Source organism: Lonchura striata, chromosome 38 (genome assembly GCF_046129695.1).
Source record: "Lonchura striata isolate bLonStr1 chromosome 38, bLonStr1.mat, whole genome shotgun sequence".
Classification (NCBI taxonomy): domain Eukaryota; kingdom Metazoa; phylum Chordata; class Aves; order Passeriformes; family Estrildidae; genus Lonchura; species Lonchura striata.
In genome coordinates, this window is record NC_134640.1 from 2,328,811 (window position 1) to 2,350,540 (window position 21,730).

The 21,730-nt window shown below is 58.1% G+C and overlaps 2 protein-coding genes across 2 annotated transcripts; one reads left to right on the plus strand and one right to left on the minus strand.

Moving 5' to 3' along the window:
- Window positions 1-172: 172 nt before the first annotated feature.
- On the plus strand, window positions 173-15,624 carry GRWD1 (glutamate rich WD repeat containing 1). The gene is made up of 7 exons (XM_077789868.1): window positions 173-324; window positions 3,503-3,620; window positions 4,563-4,728; window positions 5,720-5,945; window positions 9,448-9,587; window positions 10,614-10,814; window positions 12,925-15,624. The coding sequence occupies exons 1-7, from the start codon at window positions 282-284 to the stop codon at window positions 13,246-13,248; spliced, it is 1,218 nt and encodes a 405-aa protein (XP_077645994.1). The 5' UTR covers window positions 173-281; the 3' UTR covers window positions 13,249-15,624.
- A 608-nt stretch (window positions 15,625-16,232) lies between these two features.
- On the minus strand, window positions 16,233-18,713 carry TSEN34 (tRNA splicing endonuclease subunit 34). The gene is made up of 3 exons (XM_077789838.1): window positions 18,597-18,713; window positions 18,170-18,350; window positions 16,233-16,559 (listed from the first exon to the last, which is right to left on the minus strand). The coding sequence occupies exons 1-3, from the start codon at window positions 18,711-18,713 to the stop codon at window positions 16,369-16,371; spliced, it is 489 nt and encodes a 162-aa protein (XP_077645964.1). The 3' UTR covers window positions 16,233-16,368.
- Window positions 18,714-21,730: the final 3,017 nt, after the last annotated feature.

Sequence of the window (21,730 nt, forward strand, 5' to 3'; positions counted from 1 at the left end):
ACTGGGACTCGCTGGGAGCGCTCGCCCGCCATCGCCTGTCACGTGACCGGAAGCCGCCACCCATCACCCGGAAGTGGGCGCGGCTCCCGCCGGAAGCGCCGCCTCCCCTCGCGGCCAAGATGGCGGCGCGGCGCGGCGCGTCCCGAGCCCGGGCCCCGAATCGCGTCAGGGCCGCGAACCGCGACCGGGCCCGGGCCCGGGATCGGGCGGAGGCGGAGCGGCCCGGCCGCGTGTACGTGCCCGGGCAGGGGCCGCCGCTGCGGCCCGACGAGGAGCTGGTGATGGATGAGGAGGCGTACGTGATGTATCACCGCGCCGGCACCGGTACCTGCTGCGGGCGGGGGGAACGGGGGATGAGGGGAAGCGGGGGATCCTGAGGGGAAGCGGGGGATGAGGGGAACGGGGGGATGAGGGGAAGCGGGGGATGAGGGGAATTGGGGGGGGATGAGGGGAATTGGGGGGGGATGAGGGGAACGGGGGGATGAGGGGAAGCGGGGGATGAGGGGAAGCGGGGGATGAGGGGAAGCGGGGGATCCTGAGGGGAACGGGGGGATGAGGGGAACGGGGGGATGAGGGGAAGCGGGGGATGAGGGGAACCGGGGCATGAGGGGAAGCGGGGGATCCTGAGGGGAACGGGGGGATCCTGAGGGGAACCGGGGGATCCTGAAGCGGATGGAGAGGATGAGGAGAAGCGGGGGATCCTGAGGGGAAGCGGGCGGATGAAGGGAACTGGAATGAGGAGAAACCGGGGGAATGAGGCGGCTGGAGGGGATGAGGGAGCTGAGGGGAATCGGGGAGATGAGGGAAACCGGGAGAATGAGTGGAACTGGCGGTCCTGAGGGGAAACCGGGTGAGGGGAACCGGGGAATCCTGAGGGGAACCGGGATGAGGGGAAGCGGATGGGGATGAGAACTGGGGGATCCTGAGGAGAACTGGGGGATCCTGAGGGGAACTGGGGGATCCTGAGGGGAACCGGGATGAGGAGAACTGGGGGATCCTGATGGGAACTGGGGGATCCTGAGGGGAACTGGGGGATCCTGAAGGGAACCGGGATGAGGGGAACTGGGGGATCCTGATGGGAACTGGGGGATCCTGATGGGAACTGGGGGATCCTGACGGGAACCGGGATGAGGGGAAGCGGATGGGGATGAGAACTGGGGGATCCTGAGGGGAACTGGGGGATCCTGAAGGGAACCAGGGAATCCTGAGGGGAACCGGGATGAGGGGAAGCGGATGGGGATGAGGGGAACCGGGGAATCCTGAGGGGAACTGGGGGATCCTGAGGGGAACTGGGGGATCCTGAGGGGAACCGGGGAATCCTGAGGGGAACTGGGGGATCCTGAGGGGAACTGGGGGATCCTGAGGAGAACTGGGGGATCCTGAAGGGAACCAGGATGAGGGGAAGCGGATGGGGATGAGAACTGGGGGATCCTGAAGGGAACTGGGGAATCCTGATGGGAACTGGGGAATCCTGAGGGGAACTGGGGGATCCTGAGGGGAACTGGGGGATCCTGAGGGGAACTGGGGGATCCTGAAGGGAACCGGGATGAGGGGAACTGGGGGATCCTGATGGGAACTGGGGGATCCTGATGGGAACTGGGGGATCCTGACGGGGGCTGAAGGGGCTGAGGGAAAGCAGGGGATCCTGAGGGGAAACCGGTGGTCCTGAGGGGGCTGGAGAGGATGAGGAGAACCGGGGGATCTTGAGGAGAACCGGGGGATGAGGAGGCTGGAGAGGATGAGGAGAACCGGGGGGATGAGGGGAACTGGGCTGAGGAAAATCCGGGGGATCCTGAGGGGGCTGGAGGGTCCGGAGGGGAAACCAGTGAGGATGAGGGAGCTGGAGGGGCTGAGGGGAGCCGGGAGATGCTGAGAGAGGTTTTTGGGGGATTTTGGGGGGGATTGGGGAGGTTTGAGGGAGGATCTTGGGGGATTTTGGGGGGGTTTGGGGAGGTTTGAGGGAGGATATTTGGGGGATTTTGGAGGGGGTTTGGGGAGGTTTGAGGGAGGATATTTGGGGGATTTTGGAGGGGGTTTGGGGAGGTTTGAGGGAGGATCTTGAAGAGGTTTGAGGGAGGACTTGGAGAGAATTTTGGAGGAGTTTTGGGGAGGATTTGGGGGGGAGTTTGGGGAGGTTTGAGGGAGAATTTTGGGGGGTTTTGAGGGGGGATTTTGGAGGGGTTTCGGGGAGGGTTTGAAGGGAAGATTTGGGGAGGTTTGAAGGAGGATTTTGGGGGTTTTGAGGAAGGATTTTGGGGGAATTTCAGAGAGGTTTTGGGGGTTTGAGGAAGGATTTTGGAGGGAATTTCAGAGGGGTTTGAGGAAGGATTTTGGGGGATTTGAGGGAGGATTTTGGGGGAATTTTGGAGATTTTTGAGGGAGGGCTTGGAGGGAATTTCAGAGGGGTTTTGAGGAAGGATTTTGGAGGGAATTTCAGTGGGGTTTTGGGTTTTGAGGAAGGATTTGGGGGGGGTTTTGAGGAAGGATTTTGGAGGGAATTTCAGAGAGGTTTTGGGGGTTTTGAGGAAGGATTTTGGAGGGAATTTCAGAGAGGTTTTGGGGGTTTTGAGGAAGGATTTTGGAGGGAATTTCAGTGGGGTTTTGGGGTTTGAGGGAGGATTTTGGGGGAATTTCAGAGAGGTTTTGGGGGTTTTGAGGAAAGATTTTGGAGGGAATTTCAGTGGGGCTTTGGGGTTTGAGGGAGGATTTTGGGGGAATTTCAGAGAGGTTTTGGGGGTTTTGAGGAAAGATTTTGGAGGGAATTTCAGTGGGGTTTGGGGGTTTGAGGGAGGATTTTGGGGGAATTTCAGAGACGTTTTGGGGGTTTTGAGGGAGGATTTTGGAGGGAATTTCAGTGGGGTTTTGGGGTTTGAGGGAGGATTTTGGGGGAATTTCCGAGAGGTTTTGGGGGTTTTGAGAAAGGATTTTGGAGGGAATTTCAGTGGGGCTTTGGGGTTTGAGGGAGGATTTTGGGGGAATTTCAGAGAGGTTTTGGGGGTTTTGAGGAAGGATTTTGCAGGGAATTTCAGTGGGGTTTTGGGGTTTGAGGGAGGATTTTGGGCAGGTTTTGGGGGATTTGAGGGAGGATTTTGGGGGGGTTTTGAGGAAGGATTTGGGGGGGTTTTGAGGAAGGATTTTGGAGGGAATTTCAGTGGGGTTTTGGGGATTTGAGGAAGGATTTTGGAGGGAATTTCAGAGGGATTTGAGGAAGGATTTTGGGGGATTTGAGGGAGGATTTTGGGGGAATTTTGGAGAGGTTTGTGGGAGGGCTTGGAGGGAATTTCAGTGGGGTTTTGGGGTTTGAGGGAGGATTTTGGGGGAATTTCAGAGAGGTTTTGGGGGTTTTGAGGGAGGATTTTGGAGGGAATTTCAGTGGGGTTTTGGGGTTTGAGGGAGGATTTTGGGCAGGTTTTGGGGGATTTGAGGGAGGATTTTGGGGGGTTTTGAGGAAGGATTTGGGGGGGTTTTGAGGAAGGATTTGGGGGTTTCGGGGTCCCCCCAGGGTCGCCGTGCCTGAGCTTTGACGTGGTGCGGGACGGGCTGGGGGACGGGCGGGAGGAGCCGCCGCTCTCGGTGCTGCTCTGCGCCGGCACCCAGGCCGAGACCCCCAGCGCCAACCGGTGAGAGACCCCCGGCCCTTGGGGGGGTTTCTGGGGTGTTTTTAGGGGAGTTTTGGGTGGGTTTTGGGATGTTTTTGGGCTGGGTTTGGGGATGGTTTTGGGGTGGGTTTGGGGGTGGTTTTAGGGTGGGTTTGGGGTGGGTTTTGGGATGGTTTTCGGGGTGTTTTTCAGGTGTTTTTGGGGTGGTTTTGGGATGATTTTTGGGTGGGTTTTGGGATGTTTTTGGGGTAGTTTTGGGATGGGTTTTGGGATTTTTTGGGGTGGTTTTGGGATGGGTTTCAGGTGGATTTTGGGATGGTTTTGGGGTGGTTTTTGGAGGGGTTTGGGGTGGGTTTTGGGATAGTTTTGGGGTGGGTTTGGGGACTTTTTGGGCTGGGTTTAGGTTGGGTTTCGGGTGGATTTTGGGGTGGTTTTGGGGTGGTTTTTGGAGGGGTTTGGGGTGGGTTTTGGGGTGGGTTTGGGGGTGATTTTAGGGTGGGTTTTGGGATGGTTTTGGGGTGTTTTTGGTGTTTTTCAGGTGTTTTTGGGATGGTTTTTAGGTGTTTCTTGGGGTGGGTGTGGAGTGGTTTTGGGGTGGTTTTAGGATGGTTTTTGTGTGGGTTTTGGGATGGTTTTGGGTGGTTTTAGTGTGGGTTTTGGGATGGGTTTGGGGTGGGTTTTTGGGGTGGTTTTAGGGTGGGTTTTGGATGTTTTTTGGGTGGGTTTTGGGGTGTTTTGGGGTTGTTTTTGGGGTGAGGTTTAGGATGGTTTTGCCGTTGGTTTTGGGGTGCTTTTTGGAGGGGTTTGGGTTGGGTTTTGGGATGGTTTTGGGGTGTTTTTAGCGTGGGTTTTGGGATGTTTTTATGGTGGGTTCTGGGGTGTTTTTAGGGTGTTTTTCAGGTGTGTTTTGGATGTTTTTGGGGCGTCCCAGCCCTGATTTGGGGTGTCCCCCCCTCGTTTCAGGGTGCTGCTGCTGCAGATGCAGAACCTGCACGGGCTGCGGGGCAGGAGGGGCAGTGACAGCGACAGTGACAGTGACAGCGAGGAAGAGGAGGAGGAGGAGGAGGGACGGGAGCCGCAGCTGCTGCTCCTCATGGCTCCCCACTACGGGGGGATCAACAGGCTGAGGGTAAGGACCCCCCAAAAACAGCCCCCCCAAAAAAACCCACCTGGGTACCCCAAAAATCCACCCTAAAACCCAAAAAACGCACCTGGGAACCCCAAAAAAAGCTCAAAAATCAACCCTGGGAACCCCAAAAATCCACTCTAAAACCACAAAAACCCACCTGGAATCCCAAAAATCCACCCAAAAACCCACCTGGGAACCCCAAAAATCAACCCCGGGAACCCCAAAAATCCACCCTAAAACCCCCAAAACCCACCTGGGAACCCCAAAAAAGCTCAAGAATCAATCCTGGGAACCCCAAAAATCCACCCTAAAACCACAAAACCTCATCTGGGAACCCCAAAAAACCCACCTGGGAACCCCAAAAATCCACCCTAAAACCCAAAAAAACGCACCTGGAAACCCAAAAAAAGCTCAAGAATCAACTCTGGGAACCCCAAAAATCCACCCTGAGACCCCAAAAACCCACCTGGAAACCCAAAAAAATACCAAAAATTAACCCTGGAAACTCTGAAAAGCTTCTGGGAACCCCAAAAACCCAACCTGGCACCCCTAAAAAACCCCACGGACCTCCCAAAACACCCCCTGGGACCCCCCAAAAACTTTTTGGGATTCTCCATATAACCCTGGGACCACCACTCAAATTACTCTGGGACCCCTCAAAATTTATCTGGGAACCTCAAAAAAATCCTTAAACGTCCAATTAACCCTCAAGACCCCCCAAAAAACCTTGGGCTGCTCTGAGACCCCCATCTTTGCTCCCCCACCAAACCCTCTGGGACCCCCATAGAAACCCCTGGGACCCCCAAATCTCCCCCTGAGTCCCTCCCAGGACCCTCTGGGATCCCCCAAAGCTCTCTGAGACCCTCCCAGGCCTCCCCAAATCAACCTAAGACCCCCCAAACCCCCCTCAAATCCCCTCTGGGTGCCCCCAGATCCCTCCCTCAGCCCCTCTTGGGGGTCCCTGACCCCCCGTTCCCGTGTCCCCCCACAGGTGACGTCCCTCGGGGGGTCCCCGATCGCGGCCGTGTGGTCGGAGCGGGGCCAGGTGGAGGTGCTGGCCCTGGAGGGGGCCCTGGGGGTCCTGGGGACGCAATTTGGGGAGGGGGATTCGGGCAGGGGGCCCAAGAGCGTCCAGCAGGGAGCACTGCCCGCCCTGGCCACCTTCAGCGGCCACCTGGACGAAGGCTTCGGGCTGGACTGGAGCCCCCAGAGCCCCGGTGAGCATTTGGGGGAAATTTGGGGGGTTTTGGGTCTGGGGGCTCATGGGGGTCTGAAGACCCCAGAGCCCCGGTGAGCATTTGGGGGAAATTTGGGGGGTTTTGGGTCTGGAGGCTCATGGGGGTCACAGGGGGTTTGGATATCACAAATCCCTGGTGAGCATTTGGGGGAAATTTGGGGGGTTTTGGGTCTGGGGGCTCATGGGGGTCTGAAGACCCCAGAGCCCTGGTGAGGATTTGGGGGAAATTTGTGGGTTTTGGGTCTGGGGGCTCATGGGGGTCTGAAGACCCCAGAGCCCTGGTGAGGATTTGGGGGAAGTTTGGGGGGTTTTGGGTCTGGGGGATCATGGGGGTCTGAAGACCCCAGAGCCCTGGTGAGGATTTGGGGGAAGTTTGGGGGGTTTTGGGTCTGGGGGATCATGGGGGTCTGAAGACCCCAGAGCCCTGGTGAGGATTTGGGGGAAATTTGGGGGGTTTTGGGTCTGGGGGCTCATGGGGGTCACAGGGGGTTTGGATATCACAAATCCCTGGTGAGGATTTGGGGGAAATTTGGGGGGTTTGGGGTCTGGAGGCTCATGGGGGTCACAGGGGGTTTGGATATCACAAATCCCTGGTGAGGATTTTGGGGAAATTTGGGGGGTTTGGGGTCTGGGGGCTCATGGGGGTCTGAAGACCCCAGAGCCCTGGTGAGGATTTGGGGGAAATTTGGGGGGTTTAGGGTCTGGGGGCTCATGGGGGTCTGAAGATCCCAGAGCCCCGGTGAGCATTTGGGGGAAGTTTGGGGGGTTTTGGGTCTGGGGGCTCATGGGGGTCACAGGGGGTTTGGATATCCCAGAGCTCTGGTGAGGATTTGGGGGAAATTTGGGGGGTTTTGGGTCTGGGGGCTCATGGGGGTCACAGGGGGTTTGACAATCCCAGAGCTCTGGTGAGGATTTGGGGGAAATTTGGGAGTTTTGGGTCTAGGGGCTCATGGGGGTCACATGGGGTTTGGATATCACAAATCCCTGGTGAGGATTTGGGGGAAATTTGGGGGGTTTTGGAGTCTGGGGGCTCATGGGGCTCTGAGGACCCCAGAACCCACGTGAGGATTTGGGGGGAGTTTGGGGGGTTTTGGGTCTGGGGGCTCATGGGGTTCACATGAGGTTTGGATATCACAAATCCCTGGTGAGGATTTGGAGGAAATTTGGGGGTTTTGGGTCTGGGGGCTCATGGGGGTCACATGAGGTTTGGATATCACAGAGCTCTGGTGAGGATTTGGGGGAAATTTGGGGGGTTTAGGGTCTGGGGGCTCATGGAGGTCTGAAGATCCCAGAGCCCCGGTGAGCATTTGGGGGAAGTTTGGGGGGTTTTGGGTCTGGGGGCTCATGGGGGTCACATGAGGTTTGGATATCACAGAGCTCTGGTGAGGATTTGGGGGAAATTTGGGGGGTTTTGGGTCTGGGGGCTCATGGGGGTCACAGGGGGTTTGACAATCCCAGAGCTCTGGTGAGGATTTGGGGGAAATTTGGGAGTTTTGGGTCTAGGGGCTCATGGGGGTCACATGGGGTTTGGATATCACAAATCCCTGGTGAGGATTTGGGGGAAATTTGGGGGGTTTTGGAGTCTGGGGGCTCATGGGGCTCTGAGGACCCCAGAGCCCTGGTGAGGATTTGGGGGAAATTTGGGGGATTTTGGGTCTGGGGGCTCATGGGGGTCACAGGGGGTTTGGATATCACAAATCCCTGGTGACAATTTGGGGGAAATTGGGGGGGTTTGGGGTCTGGAGCCCCCAGAGCCCCGATGAGCATTTGAGGGAAATTTGGGGGGTTTGGGGTCTGGGGGCTCATAGGGGTCACATGAGGTTTGGATATCACAAATCCCTGGTGAGGATTTGGGGGAAATTTGGGGGGTTTGGGGTCTGGGGGCTCATGGGGGTCTGAAGACCCCAGAACCCACGTGAGGATTTGGGGGAAATTGGGGCAAATATGAGGGGAAAATGGTGGGAAGTGTGAGGGGAGAAAAGAGCGGGAAAATGTGAGGGGAAAAAGGGCGGGAAAACATGAGGGGAAAAAGGGCGGGAAAATGTGGGGGGAAAAAGGGCGGGAAAACGTGAGGGGAGAAAAAGGGCGGGAAAACGTGAGGGGAAAAAGGGCGGGAAAACGTGAGGGGGAGAAAGGGCGGGAAAACGTGAAGGGGGGAAAATGATGGGAAATGTGAGGGGAGAAAAGATGGTGGAAAGATGGAGAAGTGGCAGAAAATATGAGGAGGGGGGGGAAAGGACAGGAAAATGAGGGGAAAAAAGCAGAAAAGAGGAAAAGTGGCAGAAAATGTGAGGGGGAAAGAGTAGGAAATTGTGACGGGAGAAAATGTGGGAAATGTGAGGAGAAAATGTGAGAGGAGAAAATGTGGGAAATGTGAGGGGAGAAAATGTGGGAATTGTGAGCGGAGAAAATGTGGGAATTGTGAGGGGAAAATTGGGAAATGTGAGGGGAAAATGTGGGAAATATGAGATGAGAAAATGTGGGAAATGTGAGAGGAGAAAATGTGGGAAACGTTAGAGGAGAAAATATGGGCAGTGTGAGGGGAGAAAATGTGCGCAATGTGAGAGGAGAAAATGTGGGAATTGTGAGATGAGGAAATGTGGGAATTGTGAGGGGAAAATGTGGGAAATGTGAGATGAGGAAATGTGGGAATTGTGAGGGGAAAATGTGGGAAATGTGAGGGGAGAAAATGAGAGGAGAAAATGTGGGAAATGTGAGATGAGGAAATGTGGGAAATGTGAGGGGAGAAAATGTGGGAAACGTTAGAGGGGAAAATGTGCGCAGTGTGAGTGGAGAAAATGTGGGAAATGTGAGATGAGGAAATGTGGGAAATGTGAGGGGAGAAAATGTGGGAAACGTTAGAGGGGAAAATGTGCGCAGTGTGAGTGGAGAAAATGTGGAAAATGTGAGGGGAAAATGTGAAATGTGAGGGGAGAAAATGTGGGAAATGTGAGGGGAGAAAATGTGGGAAACGTTAGAGGGGAAAATGTGCGCAGTGTGAGTGGAGAAAATGTGGAAAATGTGAGGGGAGAAAATGTGGGAAATGTGAGGGGAGAAAATGTGGGAATTGTGAGGGGAAAATGTGGGAAATGTGAGAGGAGAAAATGGGAAACGTTAGAGGAGAAAATGTGCGCAATGTGAGGGGAGAAAATGTGGGAATTGTGAGGGGAAAATGTGGGCAATGCGAGGAGAAAATGTGGGAAATGTGAGAGGAGAAAATGTGGGAAATGTGAGATGAGAAAATGTGGGAAATGTGAGGGGAAAATGTGGGAAATGAGACAAGAAAATATGAATTTGCTGCTGGAGGGGATCCCAAGAGGAATTTGGGGCAATCATTTGTGGTCTCTGCTGGTCCCCCCCCAATTTACCAAACCAGGGATTTTGGGGGTCAGGCTGCGCTGAACCCCCCAGCCCCCCGGTACAAATTTGGGGTATAAACGTTGTGATTTTGGCGTTTTGACGTGGCCGTCCCTTCTGTCCAGGCCGGCTGCTGTCCGGGGACGTGCGCGGGCGCATCCATCGCTGGGAGCCGCGCGAGTCCGGCTGGGTCGTGGACCAGCGGCCGCTGCTCGGCCATGGCGGCAGCGTGGAGGACATCCAGTGGTCCCCCTGCGAGGCCTCGGTGAGGGGGACAGGGCGGGCATTTAACGGGGTGGAAATCCATTCAGATTGAGGTCGAACGCGACACTTTGGGCTTGGTAAATTGGGTGTTTAGTTCATATGCAGCCCTAGCAAAATACCCCCAGCTAAAGGTGAGGGTTTGGGGGGTTTGGGGTCTGGAGGTCCATGGGGGTTTGGGGACCCCAGAGCCCCGGTGAGGATTTGGGGGAAATTTGGGGGGTTTGGGGTATGGGGGCTCATGGGGGTCACAGGGGGTTAGGAGACCTTAGAGCCCAGGTGAGGATTTGGGGGAAATTTGGGAGGTTTGGGGTCTGAGGGTTCATGGGGTTCACAGGGGGATTGGATATCACAAATCCCTGGTGAGCATTTGGGGAAAATTTGGAGGGTTTTGGGTCTGGGGGCTCATGGGGGTTTGGGGACCCCAGAGCCCTGGTGAGGATTTGGGGGAAATTTGGGGGGTTTTGGAGTCTGGGGGCTCATGGGGTTCACAGGGGTTTTGGATATCACAGAGCTCTGGTGAGGATTTGGGGGAAATTTGGGGTCTGGGGGCTCACGGGGGTCTGAAGACCCCAGAGCCATGGTGAAAATTTGGTGGAAATTAGGGGATTTTGGGGTCTGGGGGTTCATGGGGCCTGGGGACCTCAGAGCCCTGGTGAGAATTTGGGGGGTTTTGGGGTCTGGGGGTTCATGGGGTTCACAGGCGGTCTGGAGATAAGAAAGACTCCTCAAACCTTAAAACAGACAAAGTGACCCAAGAGTTTCTTTCTAACAAAAACTGAATACAAGCGTAACTAGTTATAATGTAAAACCAGCATAATGAATATGCATGAACCTATTGTGGAATTTATGCATATGGAAATTAGAGTAATAAAAAAGGATCGGGAGTCCTCAGAGGTGGTCCCGACGTGCAGCCACAGCGCTGTACATGAACGCACCCGTTCCCTACGGATCCTTATCGGGATTTTGGGGTTTAATTTCCCCCGTGTTTCGGGAGGGGCCGCCCGGGCTCAGGTGTTCTCCTGGCCAGGTGTTCATCTCGTGCTCCTCGGACGCCTCCATCCGCGTGTGGGACGTGCGGGCGCCGCCGGCCCGCGCCTGCCAGCTCAGCGTGGCCGCGGCCCACGAGGGCGACGTCAACGTGCTCAGCTGGAGCCGGCGCGACGCGGCCGCGCTGCTCAGCGGCGGCGACGACGGCGCCCTGCGCCTCTGGGACCTGAGGAGCATCCGGGTGAGAGCGCAGCGGGACCCCCGGCGTCGCTCTGGGAATCCTGGGAATCATCCTGACCGACCCAGGGACCCCCAGAGTGACCCTGGGAACCCCGGGAATCAACCTGACCGACCCTGGGACCCCCAGGAATCAACCTGACCGACCCAGGGACCCCCAGAGTGACCCTGGGACCCCCGGGAATCATCCTGACCGACCCAGGGACCCCCGGAATCACCCCGGGAATCATCCTGACCGACCCAGGGACCCCCGGAATCACCCCGGGAATCATCCTGACCGACCCTGGGACCCCCGGAGCCACCCTGGGACCCCAGGAATCACCCTGACCGACCCTGGGACCCCCAGAGTGACCCTGGGACCCCCGGAATCACCCCGGGAATCACCCTGACCGACCCTGGGACCCCCGGAACCACCCCGGGAATCACCCTGACCGACCCTGGGACCCCCGGAGCCACCCTGGGACCCCAGGAGTCACCCCGGGAATCACCCTGACCAACCCAGGGACCCCTGGAATCACCCTGACCGACCCAGGGACCCCCGGCGCCGCCCTGGGACCCCTGGGAATCACCCTGACCGACCCAGGGAACCCTGGGAATCACCCAAACTGACCCAGGGACCCCCCAAAATCACCCCCCAGCCCCGGAATCTGCCCCATGAACCCCCAAACCACCCCATAAACTCCCCCAAACCACTTGATAACCCCCCCAAAGCCACCCCCAGCCCCTAAATCTGCCCCATGAACCCCCAAACCACCCCATAAACTCCCCCAAAAACCACCCCAAAATCACCCCCCAGCCCCGGAATCTGCCCCGTGAACCCCAAAACCACTTGATAACCCCCCAAAACCACCCTCAGCCCCGGAATCTGCCCCACGAACCCCAAAACCACCCCATAAACTCCCCCAAACCACTTGATAACCCCCCCAAACCCCCCCCAAACCCCCCCCAAACCACCCCCAGCCCCTAAATCTGCCCCATGAACACCAAACCACTTCATATATCCCCCAAGCCCCCCAAAATCACCCCCCAGCCCCAGAATCTGCCCCACGAACCCCCAAACCACCCCATAAACTCCCCCAAACCACTTGATAACCCCCCCAAAAGCACGCCCAGCCCCGGAATCTGCCCCACGAACCCCCAAACCACCCCATAACCCCCCAAAAACCACCCCAAAATCACCCCCCAGCCCCGGAATCTGCCCCATGAACCCCAAAACCACTTGATAACCCCCCCAAAGCCCCCCAAAATCATCTCCCAGCCCCTAAATCTGCCCCATGAACCCCCAAACCACCCCATAAACTCCCCCAAACCACTTGATAACCCCCCCAAAGCCCCCCGAAATCACCCCCCAGCCCCAGATTCTGCCCCGTGAACCCCAAAACCACTTGATAACCCCCCCAAAATCACCCCCCAGCCCCGGAATCTGCCCCGTGAACCCCAAAACCACCCCATAAACTCCCACAAAGCACTTGATAACCCCCCGAAAGCCCCCCAAAATCATCCCCCAAGCCCGGAATCTGCCCCATGAACCCCCAAACCACCCCATAAACTCCCCCAAACCACTTCATACACCCCCAAAACCCCCCCATAAATCCCCAACCCCCCCCCAAAATCACCCTCAGCCCCGAAATCTGCCCCATGAACCCCCAAACCACCCCATAAACTCCCTCAAACCACTTGATAACCCCCCCAAAAGCACGCCCAGCCCCGGAATCTGCCCCACGAACCCCCAAACCACCCCATAACCCCCCAAAAACCACCCCAAAATCACCCCCCAGCCCCGGAATCAGCCCCATGAACCCCAAAACCACTTGATAACCCCCCCAAAGCCCCCCAAAATCATCTCCCAGCCCCTAAATCTGCCCCATGAACCCCCAAACCACCCCATAAACTCCCCCAAACCACTTGATAACCCCCCCAAAGCCCCCCGAAATCACCCCCCAGCCCCAGAATCTGCCCCATGAACCCCCAAACCACCCCATAAACTCCCCCAAACCACTTGATAACCCCCCCAAAGCCCCCCCAACCCCCCCCCAACCCCAAAATCCGCCCCACGAACCCCCAAACCCCCCCAGCCCCTCCCCGCTGACCCCTGCCCGTGTTTCCCCGCCCAGCGGAGCCCCTCGTGCGTGGCCACCTTCAAGCAGCACCGCGGGCCCATCACCTCGGTGCAGTGGCACCCGGGCGAGAGCGGCGTCCTGGCGGCCGCGGGCGAGGACGACCTGGTCACGCAGTGGGACCTGGGCGTGGAGAGGGACCCCGAGGTGGGCGAGGGCGACGGGGACGGGGAGGGGCTGCGGGAGCTGCCGCCGCAGCTGCTGTTCCTGCACCAGGGCGAGAGGGAGGTGAAGGAGCTGCACTGGCACCCGCAGTGCCCGGGGCTGCTGCTGTGCACCGGCCGCGAGGGCATCGCCGCCTTCCGCACCATCAGCGTGTGAGGGCCAAAATTTGGGGTGAAATCAGCCAAAAATGGGGTCAGGGATGTTCAAAATTGGGGTGGGAATGTTCAAAATTGGGGTGGGAATGGCAGGGATTGGGGAAAGGAACCCCCTGGGATTGGCACCCGCAGTGCCCGGGGCTGCTGCTGTGCACCGGCCGCGAGGGCATCGCCGCCTTCCGCACCATCAGCGTGTGAGGGCCAAAATTTGGGGTGATTTCACCCAAAATTGGGTCAGGAATGTTCAAAATTGGGGTGGGAATGTTCAAAATTGGGGTGGGAATGGCAGGGATTGGGGTGGGATTGGCACCCGCAGTGCCCGGGGCTGCTGCTCTGCACCGGCCGCGAGGGCATCGCCGCCTTCCGCACCATCAGCGTGTGAGGGCCAAAATTGGGGTGATTTCACCCAAAAATGGGTCAGGAATGTTCAAAATTGGGGTGGGAATGTTCAAAATTGGGGTGGGAATAGCAGGGATTGGCACCCGCAGTGCCCGGGGCTGCTGCTGTGCACCGGCTGCGAGGGCATCGCCGCCTTCCGCACCATCAGCGTGTGAGAGTCAAAATTTGGGGTGAAATCAGCCAAAATTGGGGTCAGGAATGTTCAAAATTGGGGTGGGAATGTTCAAAATTGGGGTGGGAATAGCAGGGATTGGCACCCGCAGTGCCCGGCTGCACCGGCCGCGAGGGCATCGCTGCCTTCCGCACCATCAGCGTGTGAGGGCCAAAATTTGGGGTGATTTCACCCAAAAATGGGGTCAGGAATGTTCAAAATTGGGGTGGGAATGGCAGGGATTGGCACCCGCAGTGCCCGGGGCTGCTGCTCTGCACCGGCCGCGAGGGCATCGCCGCCTTCCGCACCATCAGCGTGTGAGGGCCAAAATTTGGGGTGAAATCAGCCAAAATTGGGGTCAGGGATGTTCAAAATTGGGGTGGGAATGCTCAAAATTGGGGTGGGAATAGCTGGGATTGGCACCCGCAGTGCCCGGCTGCACCGGCCGCGAGGGCATCGCCGCCTTCCGCACCATCAGCGTGTGAGAGTCAAAATTTGGGGTGATTTCACCCAAAATTGGGTCAGGAATGTTCAAAATTGGGGTGGGAATGTTCAAAATTGGGGTGGGAATGGCAGGGATTGGGGTGGGATTGGCACCCGCAGTGCCCGGGGCTGCTGCTGTGCACCGGCCGCGAGGGCATCGCCGCCTTCCGCACCATCAGCGTGTGAGGGCCAAAATTTGGGGTGATTTCACCCAAAATTGGGTCAGGAATGTTCAAAATTGGGGTGGGAATGTTCAAAATTGGGGTGGGAATGGCAGGGATTGGCACCCGCAGTGCCCGGGGCTGCTGCTGTGCACCGGCCGCGAGGGCATCGCCGCCTTCCGCACCATCAGCGTGTGAGGGCCAAAATTTGGGGTGAAATCAGCCAAAATTGGGGTGAAATCAGCCAAAATTTGGGGTGAAATCAGCCAAAATTTGGGGTGAAATCAGCCAAAATTGGGGTCAGGAATGATCAAAATTGGGGTGGGAATGGCAGGGATTGGGGTGGGATTGGCACCCGCAGTGCCCGGGGCTGCTGCTGTGCACCGGCCGCGAGGGCATCGCCGCCTTCCGCACCATCAGCGTGTGAGATCTGAATTTGGGGTGATTTCACCCAAATTTGGGGTGAAATCAGCCTTAATTGGGGTCAGGACTGCTCAAAATTGTGGTGGGAACTCCTGAAGTGGAAATGGGATCCCAGAATGGGGCCGGAATCCTCCTGAAAATGGGGATGGGGCACGCCCAGAATGTGGATGGGAAAGCTGCAAAAATGAGGATTAAACACCCAAAAAATGATGAAACACCCCCAAAAATGAGGGTGAAACCCCCCCAAAATGAGGGTGAAACACGCAAAAAATGAGGATGAAACACCCCCAAAAATGAGGATAAAACACCCAAAAAATGATGAAACACCCCCAAAAATGAGGGTGAAACATCCAAAAATGAGAGGAGATCTTTACAAAATGGGGGTGGGAACTGGGGACCCCCTCAAGATGGGTCAGGGATCCCCCCAAAACAGGGAGGGGACCCTTCCCAAACGAGGATGGAGACCCCCAAATTGGGGAGCAGAACAGCCCCAAATTCAGGGGTCCTGCCCCCAAATTCAGGGGGGTTCTGCCCCCCAAATTCAGGGATCCTGCCCCAAATTTCAGAGGGTCCTGCCCCCAAATTCTGGGGGTCCTGCCCCCAAATTCTGGGGGTCTCTGCCCCCAAATTCTGGGGGTCTCTGCCCCCAATCCACCATTTTTGTCCCCCACAACGCAACGCTGACCCCCTCCAGTGAAACTGCACCGAACAACTCCAAAAACCAATTTTATTTTTATTATTAAATATTAAAACCATTCTACTTTGAGCATTCACCGTCCTTCTCCCCTCACAACGCAGTGCTGATACCCCAAGAAAAACTTCACCAAACTCAAAAAACCGATTTTATTTTTATTATTAAAAATTAAAAAAAGCTTTCTACTTTGAGCATTCACTGTCCTTATCCCCCACAACGCAGCGCTGATAAAAATCAATTTTATTTTTATTATTAAAAATTAAAAAACCCTTTCTACTTTGAGCATTTACCGTCCTTATCCCCCACAATGCAGCGCTGATAAAAATCAATTTTATTTTTATTATTAAAAATTAAAAAAACCTTTCTACTTTTAGCATTCACCATCCTTATCCCCTCACAACGCAACGCTGATACCCCCAAGAAAAACTTCACCAAACAACTCCAAAGATCAATTTTATTTTTATTATTAAAAATTTAAAAAGCTTTCTACTTTGATCATTCACCGTCCTTATCCCCCACAACGCAACGCTGATACCCCCAAGAAAAACTTCACCAAACTCAAAAAACCGATTTTATTTTTATTATTAAATATTAAAACCATTCTACTTTTAGCATTCACCATCCTTATCCCCTCACAACGCAACGCTGATACCCCCAAGAAAAACTTCACCGAACAACTCCAAAAATCAACTTTATTTTAATTCAATATTTAAAAAAAAAAAACAACTTTTTTTATTTCGCGCCTCCCGCGGAGCGCGGGAAAAGCCTCGCGCCGTGACGTCACCGAGCGGGGGGCGTGGCCGGGGCGGGTCACGTGAGGTCGGCGCGCCAGGTGAGCGCGGTGCAGGTCAGGGCGCCCCCTGGCGGCGCGGCGCACAGCAGCAGCGCTTTGCGCACGCTCGCGCCCAGGCGCGCGGCCGCCAGCAGCGCCCCCAGCGGCTGCGCGCGGGAACTGCGCGGGCACAGCGCCACTGCGCCTGCGTGGAACTGCGCGGGGGGGCCTGCAACAAAGGGGGGGAATGGTGGGGAGGGGGCTGGGACCCCTGGGAAAGGGGGAGGAATGGTGGGGAGGGGGCTGGGACCACAAAGAAATGGGGGAGGAATGGTGGGGAGGGGGCTGGGACCCCCAAGGAAGGGGAGGGAATGGTGGGGAGGGGGCTGGGACCCCAAAGAAAGGGGAGGGAATGGTGGGGAGGGGGCTGGGACCACAAAGAAAGGGGGGGGAATGGTGGGGAGGGGGCTGGGACCCCCTGGAAAGGGGGAGGAATGGTGGGGAGGGGGCTGGGACCACAAAGAAAGGGGAGGGAATGGTGGGGAGGGGGCTGGGACCCCAAAGGAAGGGGGAGGAATGGTGGGGAGGGGGCTGGGACCCCAAAGGAAGGGGGAGGAATGGTGGGGAGGGGGCTGGGACCACAAAGAAAGGGGGGGAAATGGTGGGGAGGGGGCTGGGACCCCAAAGAAAGGGGGGGGGGAATGGTGGGGAGGGGGCTGGGAGCCCAAAGGAAGGGGAGGGAATGGTGGGGAGGGGGCTGGGACCCCTGGGAAAGGGGGAGGGAATGGTGGGGAGGGGGTCAGGCATAAAGGGGAGGGGGCTGGGACTCCAAAGAAAGGGGGAGGAATGGTGGGGAGGGGGCTGGGACCCCAAAGAAAGGGGGAGGGATGGTGGGGAGGGGGCTGGGACCCCTGGGAAAGGGGGAGGAATGGTGGGGAGGGGGCTGGGACCCCAAAGGAAGGGGGGGGAATGGTGGGGAGGGGGCTGGGACCCCTGGGAAAGGGGGAGGAATGGTGGGGAGGGGGCTGGGACCCCAAAGAAAGGGGGAGGAATGGTGGGGAGGGGGCTGGGACCCCAAAGAAAGGGGGGGGAATGGTGGGGAGGGGGTCAGGAATAAAGGGGAGGGGGCTGGGACCCTCGGGTGGGGTTAGGAATTCCGGAGAAGGGTCTCAGGAATACCAGGGGAGGGGTCTCAGGAATTCCCGGGGTGTGTCAGGAATTAGGGGGAGGGGTCTCAGGAATTAGGGGGGGGTCTCATGAGTACCCAGGGGGTGTCAGCAATAAAGGGGAGGGGTCTCAGGAATTCGGGGAGGGTCTCATGAATTAGGGGAGGGGTCTCATGAATTAGGGGAGGGGTCTCAGTAACTCGGGGGGGGGTCTCAGTAATTCGGGGGGGGTCTCCTGAATTAGGGGGGGGGGTCTCCTGAATTAGGGGAGGGTCTCAGTAATTCGGGGGGGGTCTCCTGAATTAGGGGGGGGTCTCATGAATTCGGGAGGGGTCTCATGAATTAGGGGGGGGTCTCAGTAACTCGGGGGGGGGGTCTCATGAATTGGGGGGGGTCTCATGAATTAGGGGGGGGTCTCAGTAACTCGGGGGGGGTCTCAGTAATTCGGGGGGGGTCGCAGTAATTCGGGGGGTGTCTCATGAATTAGGGCGGGGTCTCAGTAATTTGGGGGGGGGTCTCAGTAACTCGGGGCGGGGTCTCATGAATTAGGGGGGGGTCTCATGAATTAGGGGGGGGTCTCAGTAACTCGGGGGGGTCTCAGTAATTCGGGGGGGGGTCTCATGAATTAGGGGGGGGTCTCAGCAATTGGGGGGTCCCCGCCCCTGCCCCGTACCGGGGTACACCAGGAAGTCGCCGCCGAATTTCCCGCCGGGGGTCAGGTGCAGGCCCCGCCGCCAGAGCGCCCGGAAGAGGCGGAAGCGGCGGGGGGCGGCCCCGTCCTCATCCCCATCCTCCTCCTCATCCTCCTCCTCCTCCTCCTCCTCCTCCTCGGGCTCCGCTCCGGCCTCGCCCACCTGCGGAGGGAACGGCTGAGCGGCGGCTCCTCTCCCGCGTCCCCCTCCCGCCCGCCGCTCCACCGGCTCCACCGCGGCTCCGCCGCTCTCCCGCAGCGCCCGCGCCTCCTCCGGCCTCAGCTGCAGCGGCAGCCGCCGCCCCGCCGCCGCCGCCGCCGCCGCCCCGCGCCGCGGCGGGGTCCCGACCAGCGCCCCCCACACGCGGTGCCGCTCCCGCAGCGCCCGCGCCGCCGCCGGCGACCACACCAGGAAGCGGCCGCGCTGCCGCCGCACCCGCGGCCGCTCCGCCGGGGGGCTCGGGGCGGTCCCGGGGCTCTCCCCGAGCCCGCGGAGCGCCGGCGGCCCCGCAGCGCCCGCCGCCATCTTGGCGGCGCCTTCACCGGAGGGACGCCGGGAGGAGCGGCGGGGTTAAAGCGGCGATGCCGCGGGGGGGCCCACCGCGGCCGGGGTAGAGCTGTGGGAGGGGTTCAGACCCTATTAAGAGCGGCTCTTAAAGGGGGCTCAGCGATTTAAAGGGACAGAGCCCCTTTAAATCCGTCGTTGTGGGCCCCACCAGCCTTAAAGGGCCAGAGCGCATTAAAAGTTCTCCAGTCGGGCGGGTTTCATCCCGTTAAAGGGCCAGAGCGCCTTAAAATCTCCCAATCGGCTGGGTTTCATCCCCTTAAAGGGCCAGACCACCTTAAAAGTCCCCCAGTCGGGCGGGTTTCATCCCCTTAAAGGGCCAGACCACCTTAAAATCCCCCAGTCGGGCGGGTTTCATCCCCTTAAAGGGCCAGACCGCCTTAAAATGCCCAATCGGCTGGGTTTCATCCCCTTAAAGGGCCAGAGCGCCTTAAAATCCCCCAGTGGGTGGGTTTCATCCCCTTAAAGGGCCAGACCGCCTTAAAATCCCCCAGTGGGTGGGTTTCATCCCCTTAAAGGGCCAGAGCGCCTTAAAATCCCCCAGTCGGGTGGGTTTCATCCCCTTAAAGGGCCAGACCGCCTTAAAAGTCCCCCAGTCGGGCGGGTTTCATCCCCTTAAAGGGCCAGAGCGCCTTAAAATCCCCCAGTCGGGCGGGTTTCATCCCCTTAAAGGGCCAGAGCACCTTAAAATCCCCCAGTCGGGTGGGTTTCATCCCCTTAAAGGGCCAGACCGCCTTAAAATCTCCCAGTCGGGCGGGTTTCATCCCCTTAAAGGGCCAGAGCGCCTTAAAAGTCCCGCAGTCGGCTGGGTTTCATCCCCTTAAAGGGCCAGACCGCCTTAAAATCTCCCAATCGGCTGGGTTTCATCCCCTTAAAGGGCCAGAGCGCCTTAAAAGTCCCCCAGTGGGTGGGTTTCATCCCCTTAAAGGGCCAGAGCGCCTTAAAAGTTCTCCAGTCGGGCGGTTTCATCCCCTTAAAGGGCCAGAGCGCCTTAAAAGTCCCCCAGTGGGTGGGTTTCATCCCCTTAAAGGGCCAGAGCGCCTTAAAAGTCCCCCAGTCGGGCGGGTTTCATCCCCTTAAAGGGCCAGAGCGCCTTAAAAGTCCCCCAGTGGGTGGGTTTCATCCCCTTAAAGGGCCAGACCGCCTTAAAATCCCCCAGTGGGTGGGTTTCATCCCCTTAAAGGGCCAGAGCGCCTTAAAATCCCCCAGTGGGTGGGTTTCATCCCCTTAAAGGGCCAGAGCGCCTTAAAATCTCCCAATCGGCTGGGTTTCATCCCCTTAAAGGGCCAGACCGCCTTAAAAGTCCCCCAGTCGGGTGGGATTCATCCCCTTAAAGGGCCAGAGCGCCTTAAAATCCCCCAGTGGGTGGGTTTCATCCCCTTAAAGGGCCAGGTCTCCTTTCAAACACCCCTTTAATGGCTGAACAACCTGAAAAGCGCTGTGAACACCGCTTCACACCCATTGCCAAAGGCCCTGAGAACCCTTCAGGCTCCTTAAAGGGCCAGACTCCTTCAAAAACCGTCTTCAGGGGGCCTGACCCCTTTAGAGCCCGTGTGAGGGGCCCACTCCTCTTAAAGGGCCAGAACCATTTAAAATCCACCCCCCTTGTGGATCCCACTCCTCTTAAAGGGCCAGAGCCCTTTAAAATCCACTCCCATTGTGGATCCCACTCCTCTTAAAGGGCCAGAACCTTTTAAAAGCCGCCTTAAAGGGGCCTGACCCCCCATTAGAGCCCACGTGTGGATCCCACTCCTCTTAAAGGGCCAGAGCCCTTAAAAATCCACCCCCCTTGTGGATCCCACTCCTCTTAAAGGGCCAGAAGCATTTAAAATCCACCCCCCTTGTGGATCCCACTCCTCTTAAAGGGCCAGAGCCCTTAAAAATCCACCCCCCTTGTGGATCCCACTCCTCTTAAAGGGCCAGAGCCCTTTAAAATCCACCCCCCTTGTGGATCCCACTCCTCTTAAAGGGCCAGAACCATTTAAAATCCACCCCCCTTGTGGATCCCACTCCTCTTAAAGGGCCAGAGCCCTTTAAAATCCACCCCCCTTGTGGATCCCACCCCCCCTTAAAGAACCAGACCCCTTTAAAAGCCCCTCCCCCCCTCTTAAAGGGCCAGACCCTCTTAAAGGACCCCCCCAAGCCCCTTTAAACCTCGACACCCCCCCCCCAAAATCCGCGCCTGGGGCTCCCCTGTGCTGGCGTGACCCCGCCCACCGGGGGCGTGGCTGTGACGAGGCCACGCCCACAGAGCAAACAACGGAGTGGGCGTGGCCTGGCACGTTGATTGACAGGCGTGTGCGTGGCCTGACGCGCGCGTTGCCCGATGTGGGCGTGGCCTGGCGCGTTGATTGACTGCTGTGGGCGTGGCCTGGCGCGTTGATTGACTGCTGTGGGCGTGGCTGGGCGCGTTGATTGACTGCCGAGTGCGTGGCCTGATGCGCGCGTTTCCCGGTGTGGGCGTGGCCCGGCGCGTTGATTGACAGGCGTGTGCGTGGCCTGAAGCGCGCATTGCCCGCTGTGGGCGTGGCTTGGCGCGTTAATTGACGGCCATGGGCGTGGCTTGGCGCGTTGATTGACAGGCGTGTGTGCGGCTCGGCGCGCGCGTTGCCCGCTGTGGGCGTGGCTTGGCGCGTTAATTGACGAGTATGGGCGTGGCCCGGCGCGTTGATTGACGGCCGTGGGCGTGGCTTGGCGCGTTAATTGACGAGTGTGGGCGTGGCTTGGCGCGTTAATTGACGAGTGTGGGCGTGGCCTGCCGCGTTGTTTGACGGCCATGGGCGTGGCTTGGCGCGTTGATTGACAGCCGTGTGTGCGGCCCGGCGCGCGCCTTGCCCGCTGTGGGCGTGGCTGGGCGCGTTAATTGACGAGTGTGGGCGTGGCCCGGCGCGTTGATTGACGGCCGTGGGCGTGGCTTCCCGCGTTGTTTGGCGGCCGTGGGCGTGGCCCGGCGCGTTGATTGACAGGCGTGTGCGTGG

Bases quoted from the DNA above. Each gene is read 5' to 3' on its own strand.
- GRWD1 (XM_077789868.1), top strand. From the start codon at position 282: ATGGATGAGGAGGCGTACGTGATGTATCACCGCGCCGGCACCG. The intron at 3,621-4,562 runs GTGAGAGACCCC...CCCTCGTTTCAG, and splicing joins GAGACCCCCAGCGCCAACCG to GGTGCTGCTGCTGCAGATGC. The intron at 9,588-10,613 runs GTGAGGGGGACA...TCTCCTGGCCAG, and splicing joins GGTCCCCCTGCGAGGCCTCG to GTGTTCATCTCGTGCTCCTC.
- TSEN34 (XM_077789838.1), bottom strand. From the start codon at position 18,713: ATGGCGGCGGGCGCTGCGGGGCCGCCGGCGCTCCGCGGGCTCGGGGAG. The intron at 18,351-18,596 runs GTGTGGTCGCCG...TTCCCTCCGCAG, and splicing joins GGCAGCGCGGCCGCTTCCTG to GTGGGCGAGGCCGGAGCGGA. The intron at 16,560-18,169 runs GTACGGGGCAGG...CCTTTGTTGCAG, and splicing joins CGACTTCCTGGTGTACCCCG to GCCCCCCCGCGCAGTTCCAC.